The sequence below is a fragment of the Lepus europaeus genome, chromosome 5, assembly GCF_033115175.1.
Source record: "Lepus europaeus isolate LE1 chromosome 5, mLepTim1.pri, whole genome shotgun sequence".
In the NCBI taxonomy this organism is placed as follows: domain Eukaryota; kingdom Metazoa; phylum Chordata; class Mammalia; order Lagomorpha; family Leporidae; genus Lepus; species Lepus europaeus.
The window spans coordinates 19,661,938-19,684,660 of NC_084831.1; the positions used below are offsets into that span (position 1 = coordinate 19,661,938).

Genomic DNA, 22,723 nt, shown 5'->3' on the forward strand with positions numbered 1-22,723 from the left:
CTCTGTCATTCTGCCTTTCAACTAAAATAAATGAATTGTTCAAAAGGGGAAATTTTTTAGTTACATTTATATTTTTAAAGATGATTTATTTATTTGTTTATTTGAAAGAGAGAGAGAAAATCTTCCATATGAGGTTTCACTCCCCACATGGCTGCTGAAGCCAGTGGGCCAAGGACTCGGGCCATCTTCCACTGCTTTCCCAGGCCAAAGCAGAGAGCTGGCTCAGAAGAGGAGCAGGCAGGACAGCAGAAGTAGTGGTGGCTTCACCCCTTATATCCCAGCTTCAGCCCCACATTTATATATATATATATATATATATATATTTTTTTTTGACAGGCAGAGTGGACAGTGAGAGAGAGAGAGACATGGCAGGAGCCAGGTGCTTCTCCTGGTCTCCCATGGGGTGCAGGACCCAAGGACTTGGGCCATCCTCCACTGCACTCCCTAGCCACAGCAGAGAGCTGGCCTGGAAGAGGGGCAACCGGGACAGGATCGGTGCCCCGACCGGGACTAGAACCCGGTGTGCCGGCACCGCAAGGCGGAGGATTAGCCTAGTGAGCCGCGGCGCCGGCCATATTTTTTTATAAAAAGGAACACAGACACACACACAGACATGTGCACACACAGACACATGCACACACATACACAGACACATAGACACACGCACACACATGCACAGACACATGCACAGAGACACACATAGACATGTGCACACACAGACACATGCACACAAGATACACAGACACACAGACACACACAGAGACACACACACATGCCAGACACACATGCACACACAAAAAACACAGACACGTGCACACAGACACATGCACAGAGACATGCACACACATGCACGGACACATGCACACACAGACACACAGAGACACACACAGACACACACACACACATACCAGACACACATGCACACATAGACACACACATACATGCACACACAGACACACATACACAGAGACACACAGACACACACACACACATTTACCTCCAGAAGAACAAACTCCACAGGGTCACAGAATGATCCACAGAGAATGACAGAACTGAGGGAACTCCAATTTTATTCTTTGGTTTTTTAAAACTGTATTTATTTTATTTATTTGAAAGGCAGGGTACAGAGAGAGAGAGGGAGGGAGAGAAGGCGAAATCTTCCATCTGCTGGTTCACTCCCCACACGGCCGGGACGGGGCCAGGCCAGAGCCAGGAGCCAGGAGCTTCATCTGGGTCTCCCACGTCGGTGCAGGGGCCCAAGCACTTGGGCCATCTTCTGCTGCTTTCCCAGGTGTGTTAGCAAGGAGCTGGATCGGAGGCGGAGCAGGCAGGATTCGAACCAGGTCTCACATGGGATGCTGGCATCACAGGCTGCAGCTTATTATTATTTAAGCTTTATTTATTTATTTATTTGAAAGGCAGAGCTACAGAGAGGCAGAGGCAGAGAGAGAGAGATCATCAATCTGCCACCCACTGGTTCATTCCTCAAGTGGCCACAATGACCAGATCTGAAGCCAGGGGCCAGGAGCTGCTTCTGGGTCTCCCACAAGGCTGCAGGTCAACCTGCTACCCCACAGTGCCGGCCCCTGTTCCTCCCTTTTTACAGTCATTGTGCCCCTGTTGTTTTCTGATTTGCTGTTTAGGCAGGGCTACAGGGCCTGGAGTTGCTCCTGCAGTGAACGCCAGTGACTCCGACTCACAGGAACCCCGAACTGAAGGTGTGTGGCTGAGCTCGTGAGCTGGGGGCCACCTTATGACAACTGAGACTACTGATGAGCTTCTGGTCGAATCTTTTATTTATTAAAAGTTTGATGATCACAGCGTGGTGCGCCGGCTGCAGCATGCCAGCCACGGCGGCTATTGGAGGGTGAACCAACGGCAAAAAGGAAGACCTTTCTCTCTGTCTCTCTCTCTCACTGTCCACTCTGCCTGTCAAAAACAAAACAAACAAAACAAAACAAAACAAGTTTGATGATCAAAAAGTACTAATTTGAAGAGTATGTATATAGAATATCCTTAAAAAATTCACAGCAACCCCAGCGATGATTTAGAACTTTGACCAACAGGATGATTTTATCACCAACATTGCTTAGAGCTGCCAGGGCATGATGACAATAAAAAACCGACCTACCCAGCTTGAAGTGCTTTTACATCCTCTCCAGACAATGCCTGCCTTCTTTCTTGTACACAGCAGGCTCGCCACCACCCTCACCTGATTCACCTCTGCCTCGGGCCACAGTTTCCCATCTCCGGCTAGGATCCCAAAGGCCGCCTCCAATGCCAACAACGCCACTGCTGTCCAATTCTGATCTCATAAGCGATTTCAAGCTGTGTGGCCCTGGGTAAGTCAGGTCACCTCTCGGGATCCTCGGGTGGAAAGGGGACCATCATCCGTAGCCAAGTCTTGCCCTGTGATGCCCCAGGAGGCCGTTCAGGAAAGCTTTCTCGTAGAAGGAGGCACGGGCCTGGTAGCAGGTGCACAGGGGCCCGGCTTTGATGACATAGGTGATGTTCTTCTGCAGCACTGCCGAAGCTGTTCGTGGATCCAGGATCTAGGAGCCAGGAAGGGCATCTGGTAGTGGTAGACTTTGCAAATCATTGAGTATAACTTTTTTTCCTTCTGGGAAAATGCTGGATCCTCCAGGCCTCTAGGCAGGGGGCTGATGACCGTGACTTGGGCTGCCCTGCTGCTGTGTCACAGCTCAGCTACGTGGAACATTTATCCTGCAAGGGCAGGAGGTTCAGGAGAAGTGGGGTGTGAGGAGATGCTGGTGCCAGCTGCCTCTTGTCCCCCACAGCACTCCCAAACGAGCTTGCCTGCTTGCTCCGTGGTCTGTCGCCCCAGAGAGAACATGAGTTCCTAGAGCAGGGTCGTCCACTTTTTCTCCTAAAGTGCCAGCAAGGACAGGCCCCGGGCTCTGCGGGCCATGTGGGTCCTGCGGCAGCCACGCCACTCTGCCAGTGGAGTGAGAAAGGATGGAAGCAGCGTGGCTGCACTCCAGTGCAGCTTTAGTTGTGGGTCCTGAAATCTGAAGTCCAGATAATTTTCACATCTCACGAAATGGTCTCCCTTTGAATTATATATAATTCCAGCTGCAATGGCTGGAGCCGGACTGATCCGAATCCAGGAGCCAGGAGCTTCTCCTGGGTTTCCCTCGTGGGTGCAGGGGCCCAAGGACCTGGGCCATCTTCTACTGCTTTCCCAGGAGTATTAGCAGAGAGCTGGATTGGAAGTGGGGCAGCTGGGATTCAAACTGGTGCCCATATGGGATGTCGGCACTGCAGGTAGTGGCTTTACCAGCTACGCCACAGTGCTGGCCCCCTGAATTATATGTTTTTTTTTTTCAAAAGGTTTACTAGAGTCCCCTTTGCTGGTTCACGCTCCAGCTGCCTGTGTTGGCCTGGGCTGGGTTTGATGTAACCAGGTAGCTGGTCTAGGTCTGCATGAACTGGAAGCCTCTGCAATCTCCCAAATATAACACTAACCCCCTACCTGTCAATCAAAACACCCCCTTTCCCAGGATGCACCTGCTTCATCTGGGACCTAAGGGGGAACACCATAAAAATATGGATTTAGTACTTCACATGGAAGTGGGGGAGGTATCACAAACCTACTCGTAAAAAAAGCCAAAATTGGTGGGGGCAGGTGGCAGGGAGGTGCCACTCAGGTGCTCGCTCCCCTTTCCCTACCCCCTCTCCCTTGGGGTAATCCTCTGGCCTGCTCAGGACAGCTTTCTCCACAGGGGGCGGCCCACGCTCACATGCGACTGGGTGTTTTCTCTCTCACTGTTAAATAAATCCTATTCCAGGTTTCGTTCATTAGAAAGGCCTGTACTTAGAACTCCTGTCTCTGTGTGAGACGAAGACCCATGCCCACATCAGGCTGAGGCTGGAGCTGGGAGCTGGGGACACCATCCAGGTCTCCCACACAGCTGATAGGAGCCCCGTTACTGGAATCATCCCCACCGCGTTAGCCGGAAGCTGGTCAGGCGCCGGAGCTGGGCATCAAACCCCCCAGGTGCTCCAGCTGGGATGCAGCCATCTCAGCCAGTGTCCTCACTGCCAGGCCGAATGCCTGCCCCTGATTTTACAGCATATTTTAAAATGTCAGACAATCCTTAGCTTGCAGGCACACAAGCAAGCGAGCTCGGTTTGGCTGTGGGTCCTAACTGGTCCACCCGCCCTCGAGGGCAGAGGCTCTCTGTCCACTCCCCTGCTGTGTCCCCAGTGCCCGGGACAGTGGCTGGTGCCCATCAGTGTTTGTGGACGACCAGCTGCTCCCTCTTCTGCCCGCTCCAACTCCTGTTCCATTCCACTTCTTCCTGCTACTGTGTCACCTCCATTGTCGTCTCCTGTCCTCTCTAGACTGCAGCACTGAGATTCTGTGTCGTCCCCAGTGGCAGATGTGTGGCCCTTCCCCGTGCAGGCGCCCACTGGCCAGCTCTCCTGCCCTGTTCTCCTGGCCTCTGCCATCCGGCCCGACCCCTGCAGACTTCTGCTCCTCCCGTCTCTCGGATCGCTCTTGGGCCCCATGGATCAGCCTGGGCCGTTCCTCCAAGCCTACACCTCTTCCCACGGCCCCATCTGGAGGGAAGGGAAGAGGGTCTTTGTTACCGACCACTTCTCTTGAAGACCTATCATATGCCAACCACTGGGAAGCTACTCAATTGCCTGGTCTTCATAACCACCCGCTCCTCTATAGATGCTCAGAGAGGTTAATTGAGACACTCAGAGTCACACAGCTAGGAGGTGGCAGAGCTGGGATTAAAGCCCAGGCTCGTGCGGCTCCTGTCCAGGGAGACAGAGCTAAGAGAAGTAGACAAGTCCAGCATGGGGCAGCTTTGTTCCAGTGAGGGCCACACACATCTAAGTCCACAATGTGAGTGCTAGGAGAGAGGCGGGCCCTGGAGAGCCCAGGGAGAGAGGCCACTTCAGAGACCTCCGGCGAGGGCCTCACGGTGGAGCTGACATCTCAGCGGCGGCGTGAATGGCTGAATGGTGTGAGCACTGAGAGCTGGAGAAAGAACGCGCAGGGGGCACAGCAGGAGCCAGGCCTGGGGCTGGGGCTCACTCGCCCCATCTGCTGAACACCAAGATGCCTGGTGGCTGGAGAGCAGGGAGCCACGGAGAGGGGCTGCATTCTCTGGGTTTAGAGGCAGAGTTACAGACAGAGAGAGGGAGAGGCAGAGAGAGAGGTCCTCCATCCTCTTGTCCACTCCCGACATGGCCACAACGGCCAGAGCTGAGCTGATCTGAAGCCAGGAGCCAGGAGCCAGGAGCTTCTTCCAGGTCTCCCACCATGGGTGTGGGGGCCCGAGCACTTGGGCCATCTTCCACTGCTTTCCCAGGACATAGCAGAGAGCTGGATTGGAAATGGAGCAGCTGGGACATGAACTGGCATCTATATAGGATGCCAATGCCGCAGGTGGAGGTTTGGATTGCTACGCCACGGTGCTGGCTCTCCTCTGGGGTTTTGTCTCCAGTGTGACCCGGGAGCCGCAGGAGGGCTTCAGGCCAGGGACCAACACCACTGCCATCCTGCAGACCCAGAGGAGGCAAACGGGAGACCGCGCCGCCTTCCTGCCCCATCCCTGCTGCCCAGGTCTGCAGCCTGGACCCCTGTACTCTCTCAGGCTGAACCCAGTGAGGGGCTTAAGAACACTGGCTTTCAGCTCTCAGAGAAGTGGGACCTCCCTGCAGCTGCAGCAGTTTCAAGCTGTCTGACCAGGGGCAATCTGGCCTTCTCTAGCCTCGGTTTTCTCATCTGGAAAATGGGGATAGGGATTTCTGCCTCATGGTGCTGTTGGGCTGATCTGTGGAGCACTCAGCTCCAGGCTGGCCACGTGGAGCTCCCTCAACGAGCCCTGAGCTGGTGATTCTTGTTATCTAAATGCTGAGCCAAGGGGCAGGCAGTTGTGGTGGCAAGGGTTAGGCACTGGCTCGGGACATCGCATCCTCTACAGAGCGCGTGCGAGGGAGTCAGCCTCCACTTCAGATCCAGCCTCTTGCTAATGCGCACCATGGGAGACAGCAGTGCTGACTCAAGTCCCTGTCACTTACGTGGGAGACTCGGACGGCGTTCCTGGCTCCTGGTTCCTGGCTCCAGCCTGGCCCAGACCTGGCTGTTGCAGGTATTTGGGGAGGACTCAATGGATGGAAGTTCTCTCTCTCTTTCTCGATCTCTCTCTCTCTGCTTTCCAAATTAATAAATGAGCTTTAAGCCAATGCCAAGCCCATCCTGCCCTGTGGTGATCACTGTTAAAGGAGTTCCCCATAGGAGGAGCCCCCGCTCCGGTCCCCCACTGTGGGGGCTCACGTGCCACACCCTCCTCTCTGCACCACACAGTATCCCCCAGCCCTCTGCCCCTGCCAGCCGGGCTCCCGCTCCCTGCCGGAGGAACCTCCTCTTCCCCACAGTGTCCTGCGACATGTGTCACACTCATGAGTCACTCACTGACAAACACCCCAGGAGCACCCGGAACAACCTGTTCTAACCTCGTTATTGTTACTGTTATTACCAGGGAGCATTTACTCAACACTCAGAGGCAGGATTTCAGAGCCTGGGGTGAGAGTGGTGGTCTGAGTGGCAGCTGGGTGCTGGTGGCCACATCACTTAGCCTCTTTGAGCTTCCACATGCCACGCAGGTCAGGTGACAGGGAGGCCACGAAGAGCCACCGAGATCCCATCACTGCCCTCACAGCATGTTCGGTCCAGAGGCGCGTGTGACAGTCTAACTCTGAGAAGCACAACAGGCAGGCGGCCATGGCTGTGGGGGTGGAGAACAGGGAGGTGAGACAAGACGTCCTGAAAGAAGTGATTGTGGAGCTGCGCTGCCTTGAGGGAGAGAAGACTGCTCCAAGTACCAGGAGCGGCACGTGCAAAAGTCCTGTGGCAGAGCTGACGGACAGCCAGGAGAGGGAAGCGAGCGTGAGCACGCTGTGGGCTACCGTTTCCCCCTGTAGCTCCCTGCTGAGTGACCACTGCTCCCTCTCTGGGGACCGGCAGGTTGACCCGTCCAATGCCCCAGACAGAACCCAGCTGGGCTCCCCCTGGGCCAGCAGGACCACCGCCTCTCCCACACACGCGGGAGGGGACATGGGAAATGAAACCCATTCACAGGAAGTTGGAACAATCAACCACTCAGTCCTCAGTGAGATCATGCACATGACAGGGAGCGTCCTGTGAGCGGGGACGGAGGAGAGTCAGGGCCCCAGGAAAGGGGCGGCCTCAGACAGAGCCACTGCTGTGTCCAAACCTCACCTCTGCACCCCCACCCCCGCGGCCCAGCCTCCACCTTCCTCCTCAGGGTGCCAGCAACACTTCCGGCTCAGTGTCGCTCCGACGAAGCTGGCTGCAAGTTGGACGTTTGGCACCTGTGCGCCATGTGTTTGGAGCTGTGAGTGGATTATTAGATGTAGTAAATAAATCATCCATGAGGGGTGGCCGTTCAGCCTGATGGTTGAGAGGCCCCTGGCCCGTATCCGACCGCCTGGGCTACCATCCCAGCTCCAGCTCCCAACCCCAGCTTCCTGCCAACGCAGTCCTGGGAGGCAGCAGTGAGGCTCAGGTCGTTGGGTCCCTGCCACCCACATGGGAGACCTGGACCGAGTTTCCTGCTCCTGGCTCCAGTCCTGGCTCAGCCGCAGCCACAGTGAACACTTGGAGAATGAGCCAGTGATGAGAGATGTCTCTCTGCCTCTTCAATAAATAAACAAGAAAAAACTTTTCTTAAATACATATACTCTGTTAAATTTGACTTTCAAATAACAAATAATGTTTTTAAAGATTATTTATTTGAAAGGCAGAGTTACACAGAGAGAGGAGAGACAGAGAGAGAGAGAGAGAGAGAGAGAGAGAGAGAGAGGTCTTCCATCCGATGGTTCACGCCCCAGATGGCTGCAATGGCTGGAGCTGTGCCGATCCGAAGCCAGGAGCCAGGAGCTTCTTCCTGGTCTCCCATTTGGGTGCAGGAGCCCAAGGACTTGGGCCATCTTCTACTGCTTTCCCGGGCCACAGCAGAGAGCTGGACAGGAAGTGGAGCAGCCAGGTGCCCATATGGGATGGGAGGCTAGGGCGTTAACCCACTGCACCACAGCACTGGCCCCAAATAACAAATAATTTTTAAGGACTTATTTATTTATTTGAAAGGCATTTAGGGAGAAGGAGATAGAGGGAGAGATCTTCCATCTGCTGTTTCACTACCCAAATGGCCAGGGCTGGGCCAGGTGGAAGCCAGGAGCACAGAACTCCATCCCAGTCTCCCACGTGGGTGGCAGGGGCCCCTAAAACTTGGGCCATCTTCCACTGCCTTCCTGGGTACATTAGCAGGGAGCTAGATTGGAAGCAAAGCGGGACTTGAACCAAGGCTCATACATGGGATGCCAGCATTGCAGGCGGCAGCTTAACCTGCTACGAGACCACGCCAGCCCCAAGAGCAAATAATTTTTTCGTCAATGTCTAGGTGTCACCACTTGAAGCCTGGGCAGCAGGGACTGAAGCATGGCAGAGTGTGTCCTGGCAAATGGGGGCTCCTGACCCTGACATCAACCATGGCTGCCTTCAGTGTAGCCCCTACCTCTGCTCCGCAGGCAGGTGGAGAGTGAGTGACCAAGAGCGTGAACTCTGGAGGGAGCCAGAGTCAGCTCTGCCACAGTGTAGCTGCGGGACCCGGGACGGACCCAGAGAATGAGACGGTGGCTTCTCTGTGCTGGGTTTCCTGCTCTGTACACTGGTGAGATGGTGGCACCTGCCTCGCAGGTTGTCTGAGGAGCACACCGGTTAATCCAGGCAAGTGCTTAGTCCACAGGGCACGCTCTGGTAGCGCCCGCTGTAACTGAACCGAAGGAGTGCAAACCCCCGAGAACAAGGACTTTGTCCCTGCCTTGCTATATTTGCGGTATCCAGGAGGCCTGGCTGACAAGACATGTTCAGCAAGAGGGCCCGGTGTGTAACACACGGTCATAAACACTGCATTCAATTAAAGTACACGTAGCCCTCACTATATACCCAAAAGACTGAGGTTACAGCGCCCATTTTTCAGATGAGAAAACTGAGATTTAGAGACACAAAATGAGTTTCCCAGTGTTCAGGAAGTGGCAGAGCTACAGAGTCCTGTCCACTCAGATACCACGTGAGCTCCTCCCGGGGCCTCCCACACGCTCAGCAGCACCCCAGCCGCCTTCCCAGGCACATCAGCAGGGAGCTGGATCTGAAGCTGAGCAACCAAGTAACCAGCGCGGGCGCCGTGCACACGTGGGCATCGCAGGCAGCGGCTTCCCCCGCGACCCTGCAACACCTGTCCCCACTTTTCTTAAGCCCTGGTGCGTGCCTTGGCCACGCCACGTCCCCTCTGGGAGCCTGTTTGACTTGGGACCTGGGTGGCGGGCGGCGTGCTGGTAAAGCCCGGCTCTGGGAGGCTCCCCTGCCCTTCCTGCCCACAAACACCTGACCAGTCTCAGCCGGTGAGGCAGCGAGCCCCTGAGCCCCTCCCGCCACCCTCACCCGAGACCCAGTCTCAGCACCCGTGCCCCCAAGGCCTCTCTTTAGGCAGCCACTGGATCTCCCCAGGGTGAAGCCCCCTCCTCTGCCTTTTACATGAAGTCCCACCAAGGGAGGGTCGGGCCTGGAAACCCCCTTCCGAGGCGGGCGGCTGCCCGGTATGCTCCAGGGCGCCCTCAAGAGAGGGGGCGCGGCACAGACTGCGAAAAGGCATGGAACAACTCACTCTGGGGGCGCTGCGGGGCCCCACGGCCGTGACAGAGCGTAGGTGCCCACCTGGGGGCTGCGGCCCTGAGGTCGCCTGGAGACGCCAGGGTGGGCTTCCGTACTGGGCAGAAACTGGGAGGCACACCTGGGGTTGGGTGAGGCGAGGGCCTGAGCGGAGCCCGGCTCCTTTCAAGCCTCGGCCTGGATCAGACCCGGGACACCAAGTGTGGATGTGTGTGTAGGAGGGTGGGGACGGTGGGGCGGGGGGCGACATCAGGACTGGGATTCCACACGAGCTGAGGGGCGGAGACGGGTGGCCCCGGCGTGGTGGGCGCAGGGGGACACGCCTGCGGAGGAAGGGGCCCGCGGGGCCGCGCCACGCGGGCTGGGGGCGCGCGGTGCGGGCGGGGCCGGCACTCGCGGCGCGCCGGGGGCTGGGGTCCGCGCCGGGAATGCCGCGCCGCGGGGGCTGGGGCGGGGCTTGGGTGGCCCCGCCCCCCGCGCAGGTAGCCAATGGGCGCGGCGGCGCCGGGTGACGGAGGGAGCCGAAGTGCGAGTGCCGCGGCGGCGGCGGCGGCGGCGGCGGGCGGCCCAGCCGGAGCGCGAGGGGCTCGGGGGCGCGCGGGCGCTCGGGGACGCAGAGCCGGGGACCCCGGGGCTCGGGAGGCGGCGCAGCCGGGGCCGCCGGAGGAGCGCGGGCGGCCCGGCGGCGGCGCGATGCCGCTCGCCCAGCTCAAGGAGCCCTGGCCGCTCATGGAGCTGGTGCCGCTGGACCCGGAGGTGAGTGAGCGGGGCGGGGGACGGGCGCCGGCGGCCGGCGAGCCCGGATCCGCACAGGGGCGGGGCGGCCCGCGGCGCCGCTGCAGCCCGGCGGGCGCCCGCGAGCGCGCCAGTGCCCGGCGATCTCTTGCCCGGCTCCACCCCCCTGTGCCCCGGGTGTGCCTGTGCAAGGGACAATTCCGCCGAGCGCTGGGGACCCCCCCTGCCTTCGCCGGGAAAGGAGATCCCATGGGGTGCTTAGGTGTGGCCCCTGCACCGCACACCCCTAGGACCCGTCCCGGCGTCTTTCGTGAGCTCCCAGCATCAGTGCAGACCGGCAGCGCTGGGATGCCAGGTGTGTAGGATTCCACCAAGAAACAAGGGGCATGGCGCCCCGCTTCTCCCGTGGCCTCCCTCCAGAGCTCCTGTTTCTGGCTTCGCGGCTCCTGGCCCTGGACGGATTGCCTCTCTGGACCCCTGGCAGCTGTGCCATGCGGGATGACAGCCTGCCTCCGGGGCTTTGGAACTCCCGGGTTCCTTTACCGAGGCTAGGACCAGAGGACACCTGTGTCCCCCGCCCCAGGCTGTGGAGATCAGAGTAGGGAACGCCCTTAGACCTGGAGGAGCGGGACCCCCTGCCTGCCTCCCTCCCTAAGAAGGGCCCGGTCCTCAGGAAGTTGGCCTCTGCCACCCACTTTTTCCCAGAGGCAGCGGCTGTCTTGAGAGTTCTGATGCCAGGAGCACTAAGCAGACAGACAGCTGCCTCTTCTTATGCCCTTTGACCCCAGGGTCAGGGCCAAGGTCAAGACCCTGAACCTGCAGGTTGAAAACTTTTCCGTGGGCTGCTGAGGAGGAGCGGGCAGGTGATACCCCCCACACACCTTTAGGGGAGCCGGTGAGATGAGGGTATACAGAGAGCAGGTGGAGACCTCATTTGACCCCGGGAACCAAAGTGGTTTCTCCTGGCTTGGGCCTCTGTGCCCTGTCTGGGTCCCTTCCTCTGTCCTCTCTTACCCAGAGCGGCCACCATGAGCCCTGCCTCTCATGAGCTCAGGGTCTGGACCTGAGGTCTCCAGTGCCCAGAATGAGCTGCCCCTTTAAAGGGATGGCCAACATCCCGGAGGGTGGGCGCGGCAGGATTAGGTAACCAACCTGAAGGCGCAATTTGGAGTAAATTGCTCTGGGATCCCTGCCACGGGGTTTTACTGGCCCTACACGGCCTGCTCCGAGGTCCTCCAGCTGACTCACCCTCCGAGGTGAGAAACCCCGCCCTCCGCAGCCCCTGTTACTGCCTGCCCCCAGCTGGGACTGGGGCGCAAGGGCCTGGGGGTGCTCAGAGGCGCACTCCATTGCCAGCACACCCCTGCACCCATGGCCTCCCAGAGGAGGGGAGGACTGAGTGCCTGGGGAGGCCTGGGCAGGCACTTCCCTCGGGTTATACTGTAGGGAGCTCCTTTCCATCCAGGGCCCCACTTCCGGCTTCTCTTTGGGGATCCCTGAGGTGGGGGCCTGGTTTCAGTGGGAGATTCCCCTCTGTTTGGGCGCCGTTGCACCTGAAGTCCACGCCGAGTAGAGACTGGCGGATTTCCCAGGCTGTGCCGGGGTGGGGGTGGTGAGTGTGTGTGAGATTTCCGCAGGAGCTCTGCCCTGGACATGCTGTGTGACTCTCGGTGCTCAGCTGCCTAGTTCCCCAGCGGCAGTGGCAGGGGCTGGGTTCTAGCCTGCACTTCCCGGGCCGGAGAGGGTACTGGGCCCTGGGCCCTGCGCCTGTTCCACCCCCCGCCCTGCCCCCACCCCCGCCATGGAGGTGCCAGGCAGTTGGTGTCATTGTTTGGGTAACAGGAGCCACGGGGCAGCCAGGGTGCCGGTTGGGCTGATCTTACCGGAGAACAGGGCCTCGCTGTTCTCAGCCCAGGTGACCTGAAAGTGATACAGCGGCCTGATCTGCAGGTATAGGCGCCGCCGGCAGCAGCTCCCGGCCAGGCAGGGGGCAGTTCAGGGGCTGGTCGGGCATTTGGCAGAAGCCTGGGATCTGGACTGCCCTGCGATCCCCATGCTGCTGCCGAAAACGGGGCCCTGGGAGGCAGGGCCTGGCCCAGGGTGCGGCCCCGGGTGGAGTCAACCCTGCAGAGGTGTGGGTGAGCGTTCTGCCAGGCCTTGCCCCAGGCTCCCTCCTGCCCGGGACGGAGCTCTAGGACACGCCACCCACCGCGCCTCTCCCCGTCACCTTGTTTTAACTCTCACAGCAACTTCTCAAGGAAGGACTATGACCCCCATTTGGAGAACTGGCGTATGAATCAGTGTCAGAGACGGGGCTGGAGCCCAAAGCTCTAGCTCAAGGCAGGGGAAGGCCTGGGTCCAGGCGGCCCAGGTGGAAGGGACTCCAGGACGGCTCCGAACGTCGGCCGCCGTCTCAGCCCACAGGGGCCCTGGGCAGCCTCTGCCGAGAGCTGGCGGTGTCCTGGCACCTGGCCCCCAGCCTCTAGCCGTGTGCAGGCCTGCCAGTGCTGGGCTCGGAACCCGGCTCCCGGAGCTGCTTCCTGCCCGCGGGCACGTGCTGTTCTCCTCCATCTGCTGCCCAGTGTCACCAGAAGCTGCCCTGGGCCCCTCTGCCCGAGACGTGGGAAGGAAGGCCGTCTCTCGGAACCCAGCTCTGACCTCTGGGAAGGGGGTGCGGTGGAGCAGTGCTGGCTGCAGGGGGAGGGAGAGCGTGCATCTGCATCAGAGGCCGAGGGGCTCCGCTCTGTACCAGGCTCGTCAGCTAAGGTCCTCCCGTCGGTGTTCTGCAAGGTCAGCATCGTCATCCTCATTCATTCATTCACGGTCAGCACGTATGAAGCAAGCACTATTGCCAACAGCGCAGCTGTCCCTCAGAATTGCCTTTGTGGTACAGAGGAGGAAACTGAGGCCAGGAGATGTGACGGGGAGGGAGCTGGCAGAGCCAGGGTCAGTGACCTTGTCCTGCTGGCTTCACGGCTGTGCTCCTCCCAGCAGCCCTCGCAGCCACCAGGCTGGGGCTCCAAGCAGCACCCCCAGTCCTTTCTCCAGGGCCGCCGTTCCCCCTAGAGATCTGTACTGGCTCTCATGGGAGGCCTGTGCCATCAGGAGGGCATCTGGGCTAGAGACCCAGGGAGGGGAGGCAGCCAGACCGGACCTGCGGTGTCCCCTGGGTCATCCAGGCCACTGCTCAAGAAATCCATATCTCTACCCACCCACCTCTGCCTACCCTCCCTCATCCAGTCTCTGGGCTGTCAGCCACGTGACTTTGGGTTAAGGTACCACGTCCGCCATCTGCCAGCTGAGGGGCCTTGGCTGAGTCCCTTTCACTCTGAACCTCAGCTGATAGATAGGAGTCGGAGAACCTGCTCCAACCAGCCGGCTCTCTTTGCTGGGCTGGATGTTCATTTGATGTCCTATATGCTGGACCCTGGCTGCAGGCCAGAGAGGTTGATGGGCAAGTCTCGGCCCCTCCCTGAGTTAACCTGCAGGGTGCTCAGTGCTGTGGGGGCAGAGAGCAGGGAGGAGGCTGGTGGACAGAGGAGGCGGCGTTTGAATTCAGTCCTGAGAGAAGACCAGGAGTTCACCGGAGCGACAAGGCAGGAAGGATTTTCTTGGTGGAGGGAGCCACCAGGCAAATGCTAGCAGACTGCGGAGTCTGACTGTTCGGCTCAGCAGTATGGGCCAATGGCGACAGGGGTACTGTGTGCAGAGGGGCTACACGCAGGTACTTTACAGACATTATTTCATTTGCTTCTTGTAGCTGCCTGATGAGGTTCATTACTTTTATCCCCATTTTAGAGATGAGGAAACTGACGCTCTGGGAAATCAAGTAGTCTCCTTAGGGTCATGCAGGGGGTGCAAACCAAAATTTGAATCCACAAGGTCAAGTTCCCGAACCCACATCCACAGTCGTTGTGCTGGGCAGTTGGATTCCTTGCTAAGGAGCTGGAGTTTATTCCGCAGGCCATGGGGAGCCATAGAAAGGTTTGGAGCCTGGTACACAGAGGCCGTTAGTCCACACTGAGTGAGTGAGTGAGTGAATGAAGCGGTAACATCTGATATAGGGAGGATGAGGGTTTGGGGCAGGGGTGAGTGGGTAGCTGTGGAAGTCTAGGATGCTAGGAGAGGTAGAACCCAGACTGCAAGTGCTCCCCTACCCCACCCACCACCCTGGACCCTGGCCAATGCCTCCCTTCTCCCATGCTGCTGAGAGGGGTGTGTGTGTGTGTATGTGTGTGCGTAGGGGCCTGCAGAACACTTGCCCCTGGGGAGGATTAGGGGCATTTATGGGGCTCACGGGGCAGGATGTCCTGGGAGTGGCAGGGGGAGCTGCTCCAGGGGCAGGGAGATTATGTAATGGGCAGAGCACAGCTGTGCCTGCTGCTGCCAAGCAGGGCCCCAGCTGCCCTGTGGACCCAGCTTCTGGCTCCAAAGTCCTGACCCGCCTTAGGCTGGGTCTCCCTAGCTGTTGGAAATCTCCTGTCCACCTCCCAGTGCCAGGAGGGGTGGGACAGCTCCCTTCAGCTTCCCAGAGCCCGCGTAGGGTAGGTTGTTCACCGGATGGCCTAGGCTTGGTGCACCTCGGTGTGCCCACCTGGGGGTGAAGTCTGTAGGACTGCCCAGAGGAGCACCTGGGCACCTGCCCCTCCCTGCAGGTAGCTCCCCTGGCTGGGCTGTGGGCTGCGCTGCAGAACAATCTCTTTTGAACACAACCTGAGTTTTGGACTAAACTTCAAATCCCCACTTCCATTTTTGTGACCTCAGGCACCATCAGTGGGTCCCTGGGAGCCTCCGTTCCCTTCTCAGCCAGATGGAGCAAGGGCCCACCCCCCTGGGGCTGTCATGAGGATTGATGGTGCCACAGGTGTGAGGCACTGTGCCCAGCCTGGCATGTGGCAGGGGTTCGGAAGAGAGCAGCTGTTAGCACCAAGCCCTCCTTTCTGCCCTGCTGGGGCGCCCCGTGCGGGCCTGGGAGAGTGTGTAGCCCCTGCAGGGTGGTGCCCTGGAAGAATGCAGGGGCGTGGAGCAGGGAGCAAGCGTCTGCCTGTCACAGGAGGGGAGGGTCCCGGAGCGGGCTGCATCCTTCTCTCCACCCCCGTGTTGCAGGTTGGGGAAACTGAGGCCTCACTGATTAGCATGCACAGAGTCACACCGTTTGCCTCTGGCACACGTGACCCTTGCTTCTCACTGGGAGCTGGTGATGTCTCAGCGGAGTCTTCCCAATGAGCTGTTTGCTCAGCAGAGAGTGACGGGGGAAATGCTGGCCCCGGGTGCCCTCCCCATGAAAGCAGAGGAGGAGGCCCACCCAGACTCCTGCCCCTCCCTCCGGGACCCCCTGGCTGTGGGGGTGCCCTGCAGAATCTCTCTCCTGTGCAGGTGAGCTCTGACAGCGCTCCCCCCTCTCCCTTCTCTTTTCTAGAATGGCCAGGCCTCGGGGGAAGAAACTGGACTTGAGCCATCCAAGGTGAGGACCAGCATGCACCCTGGGCTTGGGCCCGGGTTGGAGGGTGGGAGCTACTATTTCATGGCCTTGGAGGTGGCAGGAAACCTGTGCTCATCCCGTCTGAGTGTGAGGTCCCCGGCCTCTGGCCTGTTCGCCCAGCTCAGCTGTCCTGTGATCCCACCTGGGTGTAGAAGTCATCAAATCCCGCCTCGTATTTCAGAGCTGACGGACTGTGGCCTGGAAGGGTTAGCAGCTGGAACCCTGGCCACTTGCCTCCCAGGCTAGGACGCTGCCTCAGTTGTCCACTCATGGTTTGGGCTGGCTCTCAGGAGACAGCCCGGGGAGTGACAGGTGACGCTTGGTCCACTGTGCTGCTTTCCTCGGTAGAACTGCACCTGACCTGGGCCTGACCGCGTGTGGGCACGTGGGCTGGGGGGACCCAGTGGCATCCCCAGTCTAACCAGGCCCACTGCCCGGCAGGTGGCCACCCGGGCTCAGTCCCTCAGCCCTGCTCTCTCTTTACTTAGACTCCTTCCTGTAACTCCTTGGATGTTGTGTGGCCTTTGTCCCCTGGGCATTCTCTGTACTGGGAAAAACAATGCCCAGATCTCTGGGTAGCTGTGCAGTCACAGGAGACGCTGGCCGTGGAGGTGCAGAGTGTGGGCTCTGGCGTTACAGCCAACCTGGGTTCCAGTCCCGACAGCCAACCTGGGTTCCAGTCCCGGCTCCACCCCCGGCCTTTGACCTGACGCCCGTCCTCCTTCTGAGTCTCTGCTTCCTCGTGTGCAGGGGGAAAGTCGTGCCTGTCTCACAGGCGTGACGTGAAGGACACATGCGGTTGTGACTGCCCGGCACACATGGCCTTGACACTGGCACGGGAAGGCCTGGGATTACTCAGCCCCACTTCCTGCTGGAGCCCTGCGTTCCGGCTGGTCTGCCTGAGCGCCAGACCTACCAAGAACGTGACCTTTGAGATGAATTTAGGGTTGATACTGATATTTACCTTGAGTCAGCTTCTTAAGAGAAGCTGACCAGCTGGGCAGGGTGGGGCAGGGGGAGCGAAGCATGACCCCTCCCCTTTTGCTGGTTTCTGTGGCTGCAGCATAGGTGGACATTTGGCGCCTAACACAGTTTGCACATCTGCATCCCATATCAGAGGCCTGCGTTTCGGTCTTGGCTCCCCACCACCTTTTTTTTTTTTTTTAAGATTTATTTATTTATTTGGAAGTCAGAGTTAAATAGAGAGAGAAAGAGAGGCAGAGAGAGAAAGAGAGGTCTTCCATCTGCTGATTCACTCCCCAAATGACTGCAATGGCTGGAGCTGCACCGATCTAAAGCCAGGAGCCAGGAGCTTCTTCTGGGTCTCCCATGTGGGTGCAGGGGCCCAAGGACTTGGGCCATCTTCTGCTGCTTTCCCAGGCCATAGCAGAGAGCTGGATCAGAAGTGGAGCAGCTGGCTCTTGAACTGGCGCCCATATGGGATGCTGGCACCGTTACACCACAGCGCCGGCCCCTTGGCTCCACGTCTGATTCCAGCTTCCTACTTGGGAGGCAGCCGGTGCTGGTTCAGGTAGGTGGGTCCCTGCCACATGTGGGAGACTCAGATTGAGCTCCTGGCTTTGGCTTGGCTCAGCCCTAGCTGTTCTGGACATTTTGAGAGTGAACCGGTGGATGGAAGATCTCTCTCTGGCTGTCTCTGATTCTGTCTCTCTGCCTTTCAAATACATTTTAAAAATAGATGAATAAAATAATCATAGAAAACATCAGTAAGTAGCATGGACTGGGCCACTTGGGTTATCCCAGCCCGGGTCTGGAGTGTTTCTTTCCATACAGTGGCTGCCATTAATTGCTTGGTAACAAAACGTAGTTCCCCGGTGAGAAACCAGGATGTTCATATCTTTTGTTTTTCCAGAAGTGTTTTTTAAAAATATATATTTATTTATTATTTGAAAGGCAAAGTTGACAGAGAGAGTTGGGGGGGGGGGCGAGGGAGAGAGAGAAAAAGATACCTCCCATCTGCTGGTTCCGTCTCCAAATGCCTGCAACAGCTGGGCTGGGGCTGGCTGAAGCCAGGCGCCAGGAGCCTCATCCAGGTCTCCCACATGGGTGCAGGGGCCCAAGGACTTGGGCCATCTTCCATTGCCTCCCTTCCATTGCACATTAGTAGGGAGCTGGATTGGAAGCAGAACAGCCAGGACTTGAACCAGGGATGCCAGTGTCCTAGGCAGTGGCTTAGCCCACTGTGCCAGAACGCCGGTCCCAGGAGGTTCAGGCCTTGAGGGTGAGGTTCTGCAGGTGGCTGAGGAGCTTAGAGCTATGGGGGAATGCGTGCAGGCTCCTCACCTCCAGGGACGAGCTGGGAGAAGGCAGGAACGTGACCAGGTAGCCTCTGTTTGCTTCCAGGCTGTCACTCTTACTCTGGGGCAGAAGATTCTGGGTGGGGAGGGGGAGGCCACCTGGAGAGCCTGGAATGCCACGTTGGGGAAGAGAAGGAGCTCCACCCATACCTGGCGCCACACCAGGAACTTTCTGTTTAGTTCTCACTACACCCTCAGAGGCAGAGACAATTACTATGCACATTTCACAGATGGGAAAATTGAGGCCCAACGTCCCTTAGGTGGTGGGTGATGGAATCAAGTGTTGTTGGACCATAAGCGGCCTGTGTGCCTCTCAGCCCATTGAGTTCTGTGACCCCAAGGGCCCACTTCTGGGCCCAGTGCACCAGGGGGCGCTCAACCTGAGATCAGGACCTGGCAACCGTGCAGTGGAATGAGCTGGCCGTGGGCCAGTTGATGCTTCGTCAGGCTTTTGGTGCCTGGGGATCTGAAAGTGAAGTCCGCACCCCGTGCCCTCAGGGGGCACCCCATCTTTGGGGGAAGGTGGACACAGGAGAGCTGCCTGGTTGGTGCTGTGTGGTGATGGGGGTCCTCCATCCTGTGTAGGCCCCGTGCTGCCAGGGATGTGTGCCACCTTCCTCTCAGTGACGTGATGGCATGAGCACACCTCAGGGGACCCGGCTGCTTGTACCGGAGCCCGGGGCTGAGCGTGAACCAGACAGATGGTCACTCTGTGTGTGCCAGGGGAAGATGGGCTGGGGGTCTCCTGGGGCCTGGGCCACCGTCCCCGCAGAGCTGGCATATGGCAGAAGGAAGAGAAGAGGCGGAAAGCACCCGGGAGCCGGGCGTTCTGAGCGCAGAGTCCTGGCCCCGTTTCTCGTTTGCCCTGTGACCTCCAGCGAGCGTCTCGCCCCTCAGCGGCTCAGGTTCTCTTCCTCAGAAAGAATAGCGCCCGCCCCAGGGCCCCCGTGTGATTCGTGCTTGTCTGTCTGTTGGTTTCAGGCAGAGAGGGGCCTGGGGTTTTCTCAGCGGGATGTGGCAGCACCTGGGCACACCTGGTACCCCCAGGCACACTGGGGCGCCATCCCCCTCCCTTCCTGGGAGCAGACTGGACACTCCAGACCCCTCCCCCGGCTATCTCCGGAGCCGGACCCCTTTGAAGCGCCTGCAGGGCTATTCTGAGAGCGGAGCGTCCCCCCCCCCCCCCTTCCTGTTTATGAAATCCTGATCCCTCCCGGATCCCTCAGGCTCCCCAGGCCGGAGCTCAGGCAGGATGTGACTGCGGGCTTTGGGGAGCCCGGGGCAGCCTCAGGTGTGGGGGAGAACATCCCAGGGCTGCCAGCCCTCCCTCCCCGCACCTGGGGCTCCGTGTGGCTGGGTGCTGTCCCTTCAGCCTGCCCAGGGGAGACCCCGCAGCGGGACGCCCAACCAAACGAGGGAGCAGTTGTGTTTAGAATGGCCCTGTTGTCACCGTGGCCCGTTTTGCTCCCAGAAACAGCCTTCGGAGGGAGAAGTTGTCATTTCACCCTCATTCTGCAGAGAGGGAAACTGAGGCCCACACAGGGGAAGTGATTTGTGGTGAGCGGCCGGTTCTTCAGCCCCGCCTGCGCACGCCCATTTTCATGCCCTGGCCCACACGGATCCTCCTCCCCCTGGCGTGTCTTTTGACTTGGCCAACACCTGTACATCCTCAGCGAGTTCAAGGATCAAGAGCCTGCCCCTCTCTGGGAGGCCTTGCAGACCTTGGCCCACCCTCCCCCACCCTGGCAGTGCCCACCTCTGGGCGGCCACAGCACCCTGACTGCAGCCGTGCCCGGGGACAGCTGTGCTTTGCTACTGTGGATTTCTTTAGAGTTGAGGACAAGGCCGGGTCTGCCTTAGCCTCTGCACCTCCTGGCCTGGGACAGGGCGGGGGCTCAGGACCTGTCACTGCTGGCCGCCCTTCAGGACGGAGGCTCTGGAAGCAAACGGCCTTTGCTGGCGCTCTGAGCTCTCCTCCTTTCTTTCTTTTTTTTTTTTTTTCTTTTTTTTTTTTGACAGGCAGAGTGGACAGTGAGAGAGAGAGACAGAGAGAAAGGTCTTCCTTTGCCGTTGGTTCACCCTCCAATGGCCGCCGCAGTTGGCGCACTGCGGCCGGCGCACCGCGCTGATCCGATGGCAAGAGCCAGGGGCTTATCCTGGCCTCCCATGGGGTGCAGGACCCAAGCACTTGGGCCATCCTCCACTGCACTCCCTGGCCACAGCAGAGAGCTGGCCTGGAAGAGGGGCAACCGGGACAGAATCCGGTGCCCCGACCGGGACTAGAACCCGGTGTGCCGGCGCCGCAAGGCAGAGGATTAGCCTAGTGAGCCACGGCGCCGGCCATCTCTCCTCCTTTCTAGCGTGTGCGTGGCCTTGGGCAGGTCACTTTCTCTCTGAGCCTAGCCTTGTTACTCTGAAGGGGGATCATGGCGCCTCCCCTTGGAGCAAAGGCACAGGATCCTAGCCTCAGTGCCAAGCTCAGGCCTGGCAGAATCCACGTGAGCAGAAGCTGAAGGAAAGCGTGCCATGTGCTGTGAATGCTCAGCCAACAGGAGGCACGGCCACGTGGTCGCTCCAGGCCAGCCCTGGCCAAGTACCTGCAGCCGGCCGCCCTCTACAAGGGAGCCTGGGAACCGCGGCCCCGTCCTCACCTGCCAAGGGGCATGCTGGGAGGCATACTTGGGAACCTGTATCCCAGCAGAGGCAGCAGCACCTGGGAGGCCCCGCAGATGCTGTCAGCTGGGGAAGGGCTGTGGGTGTCCTCTCTGGCCAGCGACCGGCAGGTGGGCTCGGCTGCAGCTGGCCCGAAGGCCCAGGCATCGGGCTGGGGGCTCTGGGCTTCTCTCCCAGCTGCCCCACAAGAGGAAGTAAATAAGAGGAAGTATCTGGGGGCAGGGGTGGGGAGGTGAGAGGGCAGGGACCAAGGGATGTGGGCTGTCCTCCCCCTCCCGCCCCAGAGACCTCAGGCCCCACACCCTGAGGCTGTTTCTGCCTGTTGTCCCTTCGGCTGTCTCACAGACCATGGTTCCCTGCTTCTGAGGGCCTGAGGGTTCGGGGAATAAACTGTTCCGAGGTTTGGGGGCTCCCAGAGCTGCCCTGGCCTCTGAGCCTCTGTGGAGGAAGCAGCAAGCCCTCCCTCCCCGCCCTGCAGGCCACCCCTCAGAGGGTGTTAGCCTGCTCCGCGGGCGCGAGGAAGGGGCAGGTGGGGGCGTGGATTCCCACACACCGGTGTCTGTGGACAGGGATTCTGTCCTGCCCCTGTGCAGGTCGGTCCCGATGGGTGCACTGGAGGGGTGAGGCCACGTGGAAAGGGCTGTCCCGGCCCAGCCATGGAAGGTCACGATGTGGGAAGGAGCGCCAGAGCTGTGGCCGGGCCTGGCTGACTTCTGTCCCCGGCGTCTCTGGGGGCCAGGAAGCCTCACGGCCTGGTGACTTCTGCGTAAGCTGTACCTCCTCTCCTTAGAGGAGGCAGAGGGGTGTGGCCAGGGGTGCTCCCTGGACTGGCCGGCTTGGGGTCTGCAGCGTCCCCCCAGCCCCACCCCCGCATGGGAGCCTGACCCGACTTCTGTCCCTCCTCCCTGCCGAGAGGGAAGTGAGAAGGAGGGGGCCCGGGGACCCTGCCTTCTGGGTGAGGAAGGCTACGAAAAGCAGAAGTAAGAAGTACCGGGGCCTCTGGCCGCCGCCGGAGCCACACCATGCAGACCCCGGCAGACTGCCCCGGGGCTCAGAGAGACTCGCTCCCCTCTCCCGGAAAGGTGAGCCGAGGTGGCTTGTCTCTAGCAGCGCCTGCCGTGCGACTGTGGGCGAGGAGTGGGTGTGTGGTGGCTCTGTCCCCTGGGGTTTCTGGGTGACTGCCTCTGTCCCCAGGGAGCGTTGTCGAGTCAGAGGCAGGCGGGTGAGGCGGAGGCGTGGATCTCAGGGTGGGGTGGGCAGGGATGCTTTGAGGCCGTGAGCCACCTCAGCCCCTCTCTGAGCCAGGGCTTCCGCTGTCCTGTCAGGATGTCACACTCAGGGGCAGCTTTTGGTGGGGCTGTTATACCCACTGTCCCCTCTGTCAGGGAGGACCTCCTAAAGAGAGGGCCAGGACCTGGGGTGGGCAGTCCCCACGGACCCCAGGGCCGAGGAGGGGGCGGACTGGGCTGGACAGGAAGTGGCTCTGGCTGACTTACCTGCCCACCCTTTCCTGACCCCGGGTCAGGCAGTAACCAGGGGAGGGACCCGAGTTCAAGTTGGCTTTGCCGCTGGTTTGCTTTGAGCTTGAGGGAGTCACTCTCCTCTGGGCCTCAGCTTCTTGTTCCCAAAATGGAGAGCAGAGCTTTTGGGGTTTTTGGATCTGAGCAAAGCCATCAATCTCACTCAGGAGGACAGAGGCTCCCTCAGCCGCTCCCTTGGTCCGGGGCCCCCTCAGGCCCTAGCATGGGAAGAACATTCTAGGGCGACAGAAGACCTCCGAGACGG

General features: G+C 59.5%; 1 protein-coding gene across 1 annotated transcript in view; it reads left to right on the forward strand.

Annotated features, from left to right (window-relative positions):
- The first annotated feature begins 10,402 nt into the window (after nt 1-10,402).
- RPS6KA1 (ribosomal protein S6 kinase A1) overlaps nt 10,403-22,723 on the forward strand; it is a 37,703-nt gene continuing 25,382 nt past the window's right edge. The window contains exons 1-2 of the mRNA XM_062190701.1: nt 10,403-10,486; nt 15,885-15,929. Of these exons, the coding sequence (XP_062046685.1) occupies nt 10,424-10,486; nt 15,885-15,929 (108 nt within the window). The 5' untranslated portion in view covers nt 10,403-10,423. The remainder of the gene's footprint in view (nt 10,487-15,884; nt 15,930-22,723) is intronic.